General features: G+C 44.0%; 1 protein-coding gene across 2 annotated transcripts in view; it reads right to left on the bottom strand.

The window, feature by feature from the left end:
* Positions 1-12,736, bottom strand: part of GRB14 (growth factor receptor bound protein 14) — a 59,381-nt gene extending 46,645 nt beyond the window's left edge. Inside the window, exons 1-2 of one of the 2 annotated variants that reach the window (XM_060778089.2) lie at positions 12,393-12,736; positions 5,982-6,114 (exon numbers count right to left, since the gene is read on the bottom strand). In XM_060778089.2, the coding sequence (XP_060634072.2) occupies positions 5,982-6,114; positions 12,393-12,550 (291 nt within the window). In that variant the 5' untranslated portion in view covers positions 12,551-12,736. Of the gene's footprint in view, positions 1-5,981; positions 6,115-8,012; positions 8,075-12,392 lie in introns of those variants that run through there. The other variant, XM_060778098.2, reaches the window with a different exon arrangement.
* Between the last annotated feature and the right edge of the window lie 258 nt (positions 12,737-12,994).

Raw genomic sequence — 12,994 nt, 5'->3', positions numbered from 1 at the left:
TGCTCAAGGAAACCCACAGGCATACATTTACCTTGAACTGGGGAAGGCACTCCCAGGTTATCTTGAAGCAGAGTGGGATTCATTATGGTATTGCGCATTCTCTTTCTACTAACCCTCTAGATTATTTTAGTTTGATGTGCCACAAGGGAAATGATGCTTCACTGAAGATGGAAACATTTCAAATATGCTGCTTTTCCAGTTAAAAGTCTTCAAGTCCACAGGCTAGCAAACAAACTGTATCTCCCAGTATAAGCCTGAGATCCTCAGGAGAGGCCCTTCTTTCAAGCCTGTTACCTTTGCAGATATGCTGGGTACAAAATTTAGGACTTTTTCAGTGCCTGACTTCACTTTCTAGTACTCCTTCCCAAGAAAGAACCGAATGCCTCCCCTCCCCATCGCCATCCTGTCCTACTCACAGGTGAAAATTTTCATCTCGACAGGCTTTTTGGATTGAAGATTTGTGAGGAAAGGGCTTTTCCATAGACAGGGGAAGGGGCCTACAGCATCTACTAATTGCAGCTACAATTTTCATGTCCAAGCATTCAGAAAGGCCTTTCACCACTATACTCAGAGAATGAGATTTTTTTAAAAAAATTAAGGAACAAAATTAACTCTTATCAAAAAAGGAACGATCCCCTTCTCTGTGTAGAATGACTATAGACAAGAGACAAGTCCATCTCCGGAGAACCTTAAAGAAACATTGACTACCCCTTCTACATTCCTTTGAGAGGAAACTCCAAAATCCACACCACCATTTTCTCACCCAGGTATTCATAAGGACCAGAAGTGGCACTTCAGCAGAGAGAATAGAGGTGGTTGGTTCTTCTTTTAGATCAGGGTTTCTCAACCTGGGGGTCAGGACCCCTGAGGGAGTCATGAGGGGGTGTCAGAGGGATCACCAAAGACCATCAGAAAACATGGGGGTTCTCTGTGGGAAGTTTGGCACAATTCTATTGTTGGGTGGTTCAGAATGTTTTTTGATGGTAGGTGAACTATAAATCTCAGCAACTACAACTCCCAAATGTCAAGGTCTTTTCCCTCCAAACTCCACCAGTGTTCACATTTGGGCATATTGAGTGTTTGTGCCAAGTTTGGTCCTGATCCATCATTATTTGAGTCCACAGTGCTCTCTGGATGTAGGTGAACTACAACTCCAAAACTCAAGGTCAATGCCCACCAAACCCTTCCAGTATTTTCTGTTGGTCATGGGAATTCTGGTTCAATTCCATCATTAGTGGAGTTCAGAATGCTCTTTGATTGTAGGTTAAATAAAAATCCCAGCAATCACAACTCCCAAATGACAAAATCAATCCCCCACAACCCCACTAGTACTCAAATTTGGGCGTATTGAGTATGTGTGCCAAATTTGGTCCAGGGAATGAAAATACATCCTGCATATCAGATATTTTCATTACAATTCATAACAGTAGCAAAATTACAGTTATGAAGTAGCAACAAAATAATTTTATGGTTGGGGGTCACCACAAATGAGGAACTGTATTAAGGGGTTGCGGCATTAGGATCACTGTTTCGATTCTCCTGGGATGGACTCAGCTCCTGCCTTTTGCCACTCCACTTAGAGAAACAGATGTTTCCCTTTTTGATAAGAGTTAAAGCACAGTGGAACCTTGGCTTAAGAGCATCTCAATTGAAGAGTGTTTTGAGTTAAGAACCATCGCTCGGCCCAGGTTTTGCTTTGACATAAGTGCAGCATTTTGAGTTGAGAGCTAGCACCTGTGGAGTGTTAGTGCATGTGGGAGCACTAGCACGAGAGTACAGGGCTTTAAGGCTTCAAGGGAGCAGCCTCCATGCCTCATGCTCTTATCTTCTTTGGGAGGTTGCTATCCGCTTTGCTCTTGTCTGCTTTGAGGAATTTTGTTTTGTATGGTTTTTATTCCTGGTATTTTTTTGACTTCATGATGAGAGAGCAGGAGAGAGATCAAGAGAGGGAGGGAAGCTGGAATGGGTACAGTATGAAGAAAATGATGCTTCTGCCTCTTCACTTTGTGCTTTGTGTTTCCTTGCCACAACATTGTGCTTCTACCATTTTAAATTTGATTTTTCTTTTGTTATTGTTCTATGTGAATTTGCATTTATACATTATTTTTATTTATAAAATACATTTTTTATTTAAAAACACATAACAAAAATGGTGGGAGGGGGGTTTTGGGGGACCAGAACGGATTAATAGCATTTCAATGCATTTCAATGGGAAGATTTGTTTTGAGATAAAAGTGGTTTGAGTTAAGAGCTCAGTCATGGGATGAATTAAACTCTTAACTCAAGGTATCACTGTGTAGTACTTTCACTCACCCATAAATAAATTGACTCGGGGTTTCTGGATCAATTTTTTGAATAAAATTACTCGACTTATACATATATTTGTGTAATTCTCATATACACTTTATACACAAATCCTGGGGTTAATTTTATACAATATTTTAAATATTTTTCTGCATGAAAGAAACTTGATGTATATTTGAGCAAGCGGAAAGCAAGGGTGGTACTTTCTTGGCCATCCATGTTAACTATTTTGAAGTAATTCAAAATTTTTCATAACCAATGCTTAGCCAGTATGGACTTTTTTTCAACTTTTGACTGCACACACAACATCAACTCCTCTCAAGTCCACCTGAAGCAAAATTCTCAAACAAGATGTAGGCTTGTGATCTCATCACTGTCGCTTTTCTTATCTTGCATGTTTTTTTAGCATCCTTGAATGATGAAGAAACTTGCAAAATTTGAAAGTAAGTATATGTTATGCCTTTGGGCTGACCTAATAAAGGTATCAAATTTTGTCATACGAGTCTTTAGCTGTTTCTGTGGAGGCCTCTGCTCACACAATGCAGCTCGCTCTATCAGCACACCTGGAACCGCTTGTTATACTGAGGCTCATTATGAATTATGAAGTCATGCTGTAATTAAACCCTATGCAGTATGCACTGCAATCCTACACATATGTAATTCAATGCTACCGTGGAAATATCCACAGGGTTGCTTTGCAGGGCTGCAATTTTTATGCAATCAAGCTGCACAGAACAGCTGGGAATCAAACTGCATTGAGCAACTGAATACGCGTGCAGAGTATTCTACATAGCATTGCGCTACAGCTCTAAGGACTTTAGACCACGTTGTCTTCCCCCTTTCTAAACACTTAGAACAGTGGTTCTCAGCCTGTGGGTCCCCAGGTGTTTTGGCCTACAGCTTCCAAAATCCCAGCCAGCTTACCAGCTGTTAGGATTTCTGGGAGTTGAAGGCCAAAACATTTGGGGACCCACAGGTTGAGAACCACTGACTTGATGATATGATTTACAACAGAGCCCTTCCCACGATGCAGGGTAAAATATTTACGTTGTGTTGTTGAAGGCCTTCATGGCTGAAATCACTGGGTTGCATCCTCACAACCAGTGAGGATTCCTGCCATAGATGTGTGTGAAACATCAGGAGAGAATGCTTTTGGGACATGGCCATACAGCCCGGAAAACTCACAGCAAGCTAGTGATTTCGCCCATGAAAGCTTTCAACAACACAAAGCAAATATCTTACTTTATTTCTGGCAACTTTCAACTTACATATGCTGGATTTGATAGTATTTCTCTATCCATTTTATAGTATCTGGAAACATCTGCTAAAGGCTACACTGTGTTTGCCTCATTTATGTGAAGGGAGAGTTAATTCACTACCATATTGTCTCACCACTTTACACAAATATTATTGCATTTATTATTTTTAACTTTACAATGTCAATTTCACTTGAGTAATGATATACAGCTCAACTTACACATGTTAATACTGCAGCGGGCAGTGTGGCCATTTTAGTCAAAATTAAATATAAGGCAAAAGAGATACTTCAAAACAGAGTATTTTCCATCTAAGCATCCTTTCTGACCCCCCAAAACCAGAACCAAAATCAGCCACCCTCAAAAGGGGAGAAAAACCTGGAAATGAAAAACAGAAGTAGACTTCCTGACATTCTCAGGATGGATGTCAACAGTATCTGGCAGTACCTTCAATTTTGGAGAAGAAAACTGGCTCCTGCCACCAGTCTCCCTCCTTCCCGATCTATGGAATAAGCTTTTACAGGATGTGATGATGATGGCAACTAGCCTGGAGGACTTTAAAAGGAGATTAAACAAATTCACAAAGGAGAAATCTAATTTCTCTACTTGTTTTGGCTGTAGGACATCTCCAGGCTGTGATGCCATTAAAATAGCAGTGGTTGCTAGAGGAAAAGAGAACAAGAGTGGTTTATTGTCTGAAAATGTTGCTTATAGCCTTCCCGGATGCAACCCAGAGTATCTACGCCAACTGCTATGTACAGTTTCAGGTCCAGCCTATTTGTCCAACCGCATCTCCTTATACAGACCACCTCGCGCACTGAGATTAGCGAAGCACATCCTGCTTTTGGTCCTACCCCCGGTACAAGTGCGGTTGGTGGGAATGAGAGAGGGGGCCTTCTCCATGATCATTCTCTGCCTCTGGAACACCCTTTCTAAAGAAATAAAAATGCTCCCCACCCTCCTCTCCTTCAAAAAAAACATCGGAAAACACTCTTATGTACCTTAGCATTCAGAGAGAAGGTCGGTGCACTTTATGGCTGCTTCAACTACTACAGCTTGTACCTAAATTATCATTGATGTTAGGCACTTTTTAAATTCTAGTAATTTACTGTTTTAGGATGCATGTTTTTGTGTAATTATGTTTATTAGTGTAAGTATGTCTTATTTATGTATTTGTATTTATTATTATGTTAACTTTAATTTTTTTTGTAATAAGATGATGATGATGATGAGCATCTAAAGAGAGAGAAGAGCAACCATCTACAATCACATTCTGCTTGGATGCCACCAGACGGTAAAATACCCTCTCTCCATGCCACTGCCATTGCTATGACATCTGAAGGGGAGAAGAGCAACCAGACACAATCCTACTCTGCCTGGATCCTACCACCTGGTGAGATGCCCTATCTCCATGCCACCTGCCACTTCTGTGGCATCTAAGGGAGAGAAGAGCAACCAGACTCAGTTCCACTCTCCCTGGAATCTACCAGCTGGTGAGAGGCCCTCTCTCCATGACACCTGCCACTGATACAGCCTCTGGCAGAGAGAGTAGCTGATGTCTACTAGACCTCATACAACTCCTATTCCCCTTTTCATGTCAAGGAACTGCCAAATTAACTATTTGTAGACTGCTCTGGAAGCCTTTTTGTACTGAAGTTTGGGGTAAAAAAAATGTCTAAATAAGTGCTCTAAATAATAAATTTGCACATCTTCTCTGAAAAGGTACGCTTTGGATCAGGAATAGGGAATTTCCCAAGGACTCGAGATCTGTACAGGCTTTAGATTTGCTATCCCTTTTAGACTACAATTCCCATCAGGATGAGTTGTCAAGTGACACAGAGGTTGCAGTCCAAAGCATCTGAAGGAGGCCATGAGGGGAAGGCTAGACAGTCATTTTCTGAAACAGGGCCAGAAATCTGGAGCGTAAAAGACCTCCCACTGAGTCCCTGCTGCCACTGCCAACCAGAGTAATCAGTACAGACACGCAAATCATCCTGTTCAGTACAAGACAGCTTCATATTTCCAATATAGTAGCCCATATGCATAAACATATGATCGAGGTGTTAGAGAGAAAAAGGTATGAAAGGTGGAGACTGGCCAAAGCATGAAAAATAACTCTGTCAAAAAAAGAATCTAAGATTTGTTTTGGGAAAGGAAGCCAAAGAGGTTGACATCAAGTTAAGGATAAAGCTCACCAAGCACCAATAGGAAGAATAGTCAATAGACAGCTACAGTTATCATTGTGTAGTCTGAAACATCTAATTGCCACAGCGAATGAGCAAGCAAAGCATTCCGTTAGTAATGGATTAGGACTCATGGAAGATTTTAAGTGGGTTAAGCATTTTCTGCAGGATTTGAGGTGGGGGACACAACCCTTTTCTTTCTGAGTCCAACTGTTAAACATGAGAGAGGCTGGCTTACCTGTTTTATCCTGGGAACGGCCTTAGGCAGCAGGCTGGCTGACAAAACAGATGTAAACTGAGAGCAGCAAAGCTCTGGGAAAGGATTTGGTATGGATGGGATTTCTAGTATGTCAAGTTCTGACTTTTTCCTCCTACATGGTAGAAAGATAACATAAAGTTCTTAGAATTGTCTACATGCAAGAGATTTCAATATACATGCAGAAAAGTACAATGTTGAGACACATTTTTTTAAAAAAAATCCAAAGCCCCTTCTACACTGCCACATAATCCAAATAATGTAAGCAGATAAACTACATTAACGGCTTTGAACTGGATTATATGAGTAAAGGTAACGGTTTTCCCTTGACATTAAGTCTAGTCGTGTCCAACTATGGGTGGTGGTGCTCATCTCCATTTCTATGCCGAAGAGCTGGCATTGTCCCTAGACACCTCCAAGGTCATGTGGCCAGCATGACTGCATGGAGCGCCGTTACCAACACACAGAAGCGGTACCTATTGATCTACTCACATTTTGAAGGTTTTCGAACTGCTAGGTTGTGCGAAGCTGGGACTAACGACAGGAGCTCACCCCACTTTGTAGATTTGGTCAGCAAGTTCAGCAGCTCAGCAGTTTAACCTGCTGCACCACTGGGGGCTCCTACACTACCGTATAACTCAGTTCAAAGCAGATAATCTGGATTTTATATGTAGAAGGGGCCTAAGCTACCTAGCAAGGATTGTTTCATTCTGTCTGAAGAAGAGGGTTTTTTTGCCCTTTCAAAACCTGCACTGTCACTTACATTACTTGATCCATGGGAATAATTCCTTTGTAATGGAAAATTAACTTTCTATAGTAAAAATAGCAATAGCTATGGGGATGGTACTGTGTTTTTTTCTCACAAACATGCAATTATGGAGATAGAATGCCAGCATGACACAGGGCTTTGAGCAATGGGCTTCAACCCCTGATGGGCCATGGAAACTTACTCAGAAAGTTACACTCCCTCTGCCCCAGATGACATCAAAGGCAAACCCTCTTGAACAAATTTTGCCAAGAAAACTCTGTGAAAGGTTCACCTTTGTGTCACCGTAAGAAAGAAACAACTTGAAAGCACACAACAAGAATTAATATTATGGAATCCTGGGATGTATAGTTTGGTGAAGCACCAGCACTTTTTGGCAAAGGAGACTTAAACTAACTCCCATGATGCCACGGCACTGAGTCTGGATGGCCATCTGTCAGGGGTGCTTTGAATGCAATATTCCTGCTTCTTGGAAGGGGGTTGGACTGGATGGCCCATGAGGTCTCTTCCAACTCTGTGATTCTATAATTCTATGAGCCGTGGCCATTAAAGTGATGCCAAACTGCATTAATTCTACAGTGTAGATGCTTTGAACTGGATTATATGAGTCTCCACTGACAGATAATCTGGGATCAGATCCTGGGATATAGGGCAGTGTGGAAGGGGTCTAAATCCAATACTCTACTATGCCAAACTGATATTCTAACCGTGTTGTATTTCCTATAAAGGCATATTCAAAATCAGAAATAGCCAGAGTGTCTTTCTAGAAACAAAACAGTTTATAGTAATGTATTAGTAACCAATAGTGTGGAACACTGGATTCTGGAGACCAGAGTTTGAATCCCTGTGGCACCATCGAAACCCCTTGAGATTTTTTTTTATTGTGTCAGAAGCAAATTGGCAATATAATGCTTTTGGTGTGAGAGACTTGGCCGTCTGTAAGGATGTTACCCAGGGGATGCCCAGATGTGTTACCATCCTGTGGGAAGGTTTCTCTCATGTCCCCACATGGGAAGCTGGAGCTGACAGATGGGAGCTCACCCTGTCATGTGGATTCAAACTGCTGACCTTTAGGTCTTCAGATAACAAGGGTTTAACCCATAACACCCCCGTGGCACAAGGGTTTAACCTATAACACCACTGGGGCTCCCTTTGAGTGAATTTGGGCACGTCACACTCTCTCTGCCTCCGAGGAAGGTGAAACCAAACTCCATTTGAGCAAACCTTGCCAAGAAAACTCTGTTTACCTTAGGGTTGCCATGAGTCAGATATGACTTGGAAGACACACAACAACGAAGAGCTTCCCCTGAAAATATATATATTCAGGAATATATTGGTATTAAACACACAGAAGTATTTATGTCAGTTCCTTACTCTGAAATATAGCTTACATAACCTGGCATTCCTCAGCTGTCTCATCCAAGTACTAACCAGGACTGGCCCTACTTAGCTTCCAAGATGAGGCACAATCTGGTGCTTTCAGGGTAAGGTTTTCCCCTGACATGAAGTCCAGTCGATTCCAACTCTGGTGGTTGGTGCTCATCTCCATTTCTAAGCCAGAGAGCCAGCGTTGTCCGTAGATGCCTCCAAAGTTGTGTGGCCGGCATGATTGCCTAAAACGCCGTTACCTTCCCACCGGAGCAGTACCTATTGACCTACTCACACTTGCATGTTTTCAAACTGCTAGGTTGGCAGAAGCTGGGGCTAACAGCAGGAGCTGACCCCGCTCCCCAGATTTGAACCAGCGACCTTTCGGTCGGCAAGTTTAGCAGCTCAGCGGTTTAACACACTGCACCACCACTATTTCTTGATAAAGCAGGCTACTTTGAATCAAGGCTGATTCCAGGATGAGATTAAGCAGGATCAAGCAGACATGATGCCTCTCTTTGAAACAAAAATGTCTAATTCACTCTAAGAAAGATCTCTGTCATTTACAACTTCTGTCTATCCTTCCTTGTCAGAAAGTGCTTTTGTCATGGTAAATGGAAACCTAAATTGCCTCTCTTTATTCCCTAGGCAAGAGTCAGCGATAACTCTTCCTGCCTCGCTGGTGTAAAAAGGTTGTCAGGAGGAAAGAATGTACATGCCCTCCCCTCTCAAAAAAGATACCTTGGAAATAATGTCGAAAATCACACAAAGTGATGGCTTGGAGGGATTCGGAGGAAGGGGGAAAGGGAGGCAACTCCATCAATCACGGTATTGTCGAAGGCTTTCATGGCCAGAATCACTGGGTTGTTGTAAGTTTTCCAAGCTGTATGGCCATGTTCGAGAAGCATTTTCTCCTGACATTTCACCTGCATCTATGGCACGCATCCTCAGAGATTGTGAGGTATATTGGAAACTAGGCAAGTGGGGTTTATATATCTATAGAATGTCCAGGGTGGGAGAAAGAACTCTTGTCTGCTTGAGGCAAGTGTAAATGTTGCAATTGCCCACCCTGATTAGCATTGAATGGCCTTGCGGCATCAAAGTTTGGTAGCTTCCTGCCTGGGGGAAGCCTTTGTTAGGAGTTGATTAGCTAGCTCTGATTGAATTTTGGAATTTCCCCTTTTTTAGTGTTGTTCTTTCTTTACTGTCTTGATTTTAGATTTTTTTTAAAAAAACTGGTGGCCAGATTTTGTTCATTTTCATTGTTTTCTCCTTTATGTTGAATTTGTCCACATTTGGGGCAAATTCCAAAGTAATGTCCTACCATAGACCTCTTGAAAGAACCCCAGGGGCTGAGTCAATAGCCTCCATTCATATGAAATCTCCATTCATATGAAGTCCCAGTGACTACTTGAGAGTCATTTTGGGATGCCTTTCTTTCCCCGAGATAAATTCAGGGATTAAATATGCAATGATTAAATATTGATTGGGTTTTTAAGAGAGAGAGATTTTTGGCACTTTCGTCTTGTTAAAAAATAATTCTACTTTTTTTTTTTTTTTTTTTTTTTTGCAGTTTCCTCCCAGTTGCTCAGGGCACCAGCATCTTTTTTTCAGATGACTTTCAGCATCTACCTCAAAGGCAAAACAAGACACATGCCCAAGGGCTTACCTGGTTGGGACCTTGCAGGACACACACAGGGTCTCACTCCCTTCTCACTCCCTGCGGTTGTCATAGATAAAGGTAAAGTTTTTCTCTGACATTAAGTCTAGTCATGTCCGACTCTGGGATTGGTGCTCATCTAAGCCGAAGAGCCAGCATTGTCCGTAGACACCTCCAAGGTCATGTGGCTGGCAGGACTGCATGGAGCGCCGTTACCTTTCCACAGAAGTACCTACTGATCTACTCACATTTGCATGTTTTTGAACTGCTAGGTTGGCAGAAGCTGGGGCTAACAGTGGGAGCTCACCCTGCTTCCCGGATCTGAACCAGCGACAAATAATAATAATAATAACAACAACAACAACAACAACAACAACAACAACAACAACAACCTTATTTTTATACCCTGCCACCCACCATCTCTTCAAAGGGATTTGGGGTGGCTTACATGGGGATGAAGCCTAATATACAGCAAAATTTACCAGCTATAAACATAACAACATATAATATAACATAAACAATCTAATTAAAATAACTGAAAATAGCAAGATATAAAAGTGTATCAAACCAACCTCAACAACCAGCAACCAGGAATATGGTGGACATAATTGGTTTAGAGAGGGCAGGACATAGGCTTGTGCAAAAAGCAAACTAAAGGGCCGGGGCTGGAGGCAAAGTGCTGAATACAACCTTATCAGTAAATTAGAGCTAGGCATTCATGAACCAGGACTGATCGCCATTCCAATGCACATTGGAACATATAGGTTTTCACATTCCTATCCTTCACATATTTTTACAACTTAAGGAGTCCCTGGTAGTGCAGCAGGTTAAGCTGCTGAGCTGCTGAACTTGTTGACCAAAAGGTCAGCGGTTTAAATTTGGGGAGCGGGCTGAGCTCCCACTGTTAGCCTCAGCTTCTATTAACCTAGCAGTTTGAAAACCTGCAAATGTGAGTAGATGAGTAGGTACCACTCCGGAGGGAAGATAACGGTGCCCCATGCAGTCATGCTGGCCACATGACCTTGGAGGTGTCTATGGACAACGCTAACTCTTCAGCTTACAAATGGAGGTGAGCACCACCCTCCAGAGTCGGACTCAACTAGACTTAATGTCACAGGGAAAGCTTTACCTATTCATGAACAAGGGCTAATCATCATTCAAGTGCATACTAGAACATATAGGTTTTCAAATCCCTATCCTACACATATTTTTACATCCTAAGGTGACCCTATCAAGGGGTGTTCTTGGCAAGATTTGTTCAGAGGGGTTTTTTTTTGCCATGCCCCCCCCCCCGAGGCTGAGACAGTATGACTTGCCCAAAGCCAGTGAGATTCCATGACTGAGCAAGGATTTGTATTCTGGCTTCCAAGGTTGCAAAGCACCACACTTCCAGCTGCTCTAGCAGGCATGGGCAAACTCCAGCAGGCTGTTAAGAATTATGGGAGTTGAATTCCAAAACACCTGCAGGGCCAAAATTTGCCCATGCCTGTGCTATATAGGGAAGAAGTGCCTGCACCAAGCAAGGCTGCATCTACTGTAGAATGAATGCCGTTTGAACCCCACCCCCTCCCTCCCAGCTCAATGCTATGAAATGCTAGGAGTTTGGCTTTGGTGGGCAGACCTTGTCGAACTACAACTCCCATGATTCCAAAGGAAAGGGAAAGACCTTGTCAAACTACAACTCCCATGATATCAAAGGAAAGGGAAAGACCTTGTTGAATGACAACTCCCATGATTCCAAAGGAAAGGAAAAGACCTTGTTGAACTACAACTCCCATGATTCCAAAGGAAAGGGAAAGAGCTTGTTGAACGACAACTCCCATGATTCCAAAGGAAGGGAAAGCCCTTGTCGAACTACAACTTCCATGATTCCAAAGGAAGGGGAAAGACCCTGTCGAACTACAACTCTCATGATTCCAAAGAAAAGGGAAAAATCTTCAACAAGATTGTTCCTTTTCCTTTGGAATCATGAGAGTTGTAGTTCGACAACTACAACTCCTATAATTGTAGAAAGGGAAAGATCTTGTCGAACTACCACTCCCATGACTCCAAAGGAAGGGGAAAGACCTTTTTGAGCGACAACTCCCATGATTTCAAAGGAAAGGGAAAGATCTTGTCGAACTACCACTCCCATGACTCCAAAGAAAGGGGAAAGACCTTTTTGAGCTACAACTCCCATGATTTCAAAGGGAGGGGAAAGCTCTTGTCGAAGCACAACCCCCATGATGTCAAAGAAAGGGGAAAGCCCTTGTCGAACTACAACCCCCCTGATGTCAAAGGAAGGCGAAAGACCTTGTCGAACTACAACTCCCATGATGCCAGGGCAATCAAAGCCGTGTTAAGAAGACCGCATGAATTGTGCAGTGCAGAAGATGCCCCATAGGTCAGTCTTCCCCAAGAGTTTAGCCCAAGGAGTGCTGGTGCCCGGCCAAACTACATCTCCCACCCCCTAGCCTTGGAGCCAGTGTCAATCCAAAGGGCCTTCCTTCTCCCGAGTAGACCAGGCGGCCCGCCCTCCCTTTCTCCGCACCAGGAGAGCCCTCCCCTCCGCCCGGCGCCCTGGCCCTGCCCGACCCCAGTTGGGGGGGGGGGGTCTCACCTGTCCTCGCTGCGGAGGTGGAGAGGGGCGGCGGGGGACACCCAGGCGGAGAAGGCGACCTCGCCCAGGCGGCGGGCACTGCTGCTGATGCTGGAAGGGCCCCCTTGGGCTACCCGCCCGCGGGCGCTGCTCTGCCAGCCGGGCACCGGGGTCGCCATGGCCCCCGAGGACAGAAGCAGGGGAAGGAAGGCAGGAAGGCAAGCAGGCAGGCAGGCAGGCAAGCGGGCAGGCAAGCAAGCGGGGATCCCTTCTCCCTCGCTCTCTCTCTCTCAATCTCAATCTCTCTCTCTCTCTCTATCTCTGCCTTCGCCCGGCTGAGCCGGCCCCACGTGCGGCCAGGAGGAGGGAGGCGGCGCTTCAGGAGGGCGGGCAGAGAGGCACAGAAGGAGAGAGAGACCCAGAGAGGGAGGGAGAGGGGCAGCTATCTAGGCGCCCAGGTAGGTCTCACAGTGGGATCAGCCTTGGGAAGGAAAGGGAAAGGAGCCCTCCTCAGACTCTGCCCCTTCTCCCCTCTGCCTCCAGGCTGCATCCCCACTAGAGTCTGGACACTCACTGCAGCTTGACAACACTTGCACTGCCAGGGCCCAATGCTGAGGGATTGG

This window comes from Anolis sagrei, chromosome 1, assembly GCF_037176765.1.
Source record: "Anolis sagrei isolate rAnoSag1 chromosome 1, rAnoSag1.mat, whole genome shotgun sequence".
NCBI classification, from domain to species: domain Eukaryota; kingdom Metazoa; phylum Chordata; class Lepidosauria; order Squamata; family Dactyloidae; genus Anolis; species Anolis sagrei.
Note: the sequence above shows the minus strand (reverse complement) of the source record. Positions and strands in the feature narration are given on the sequence as shown.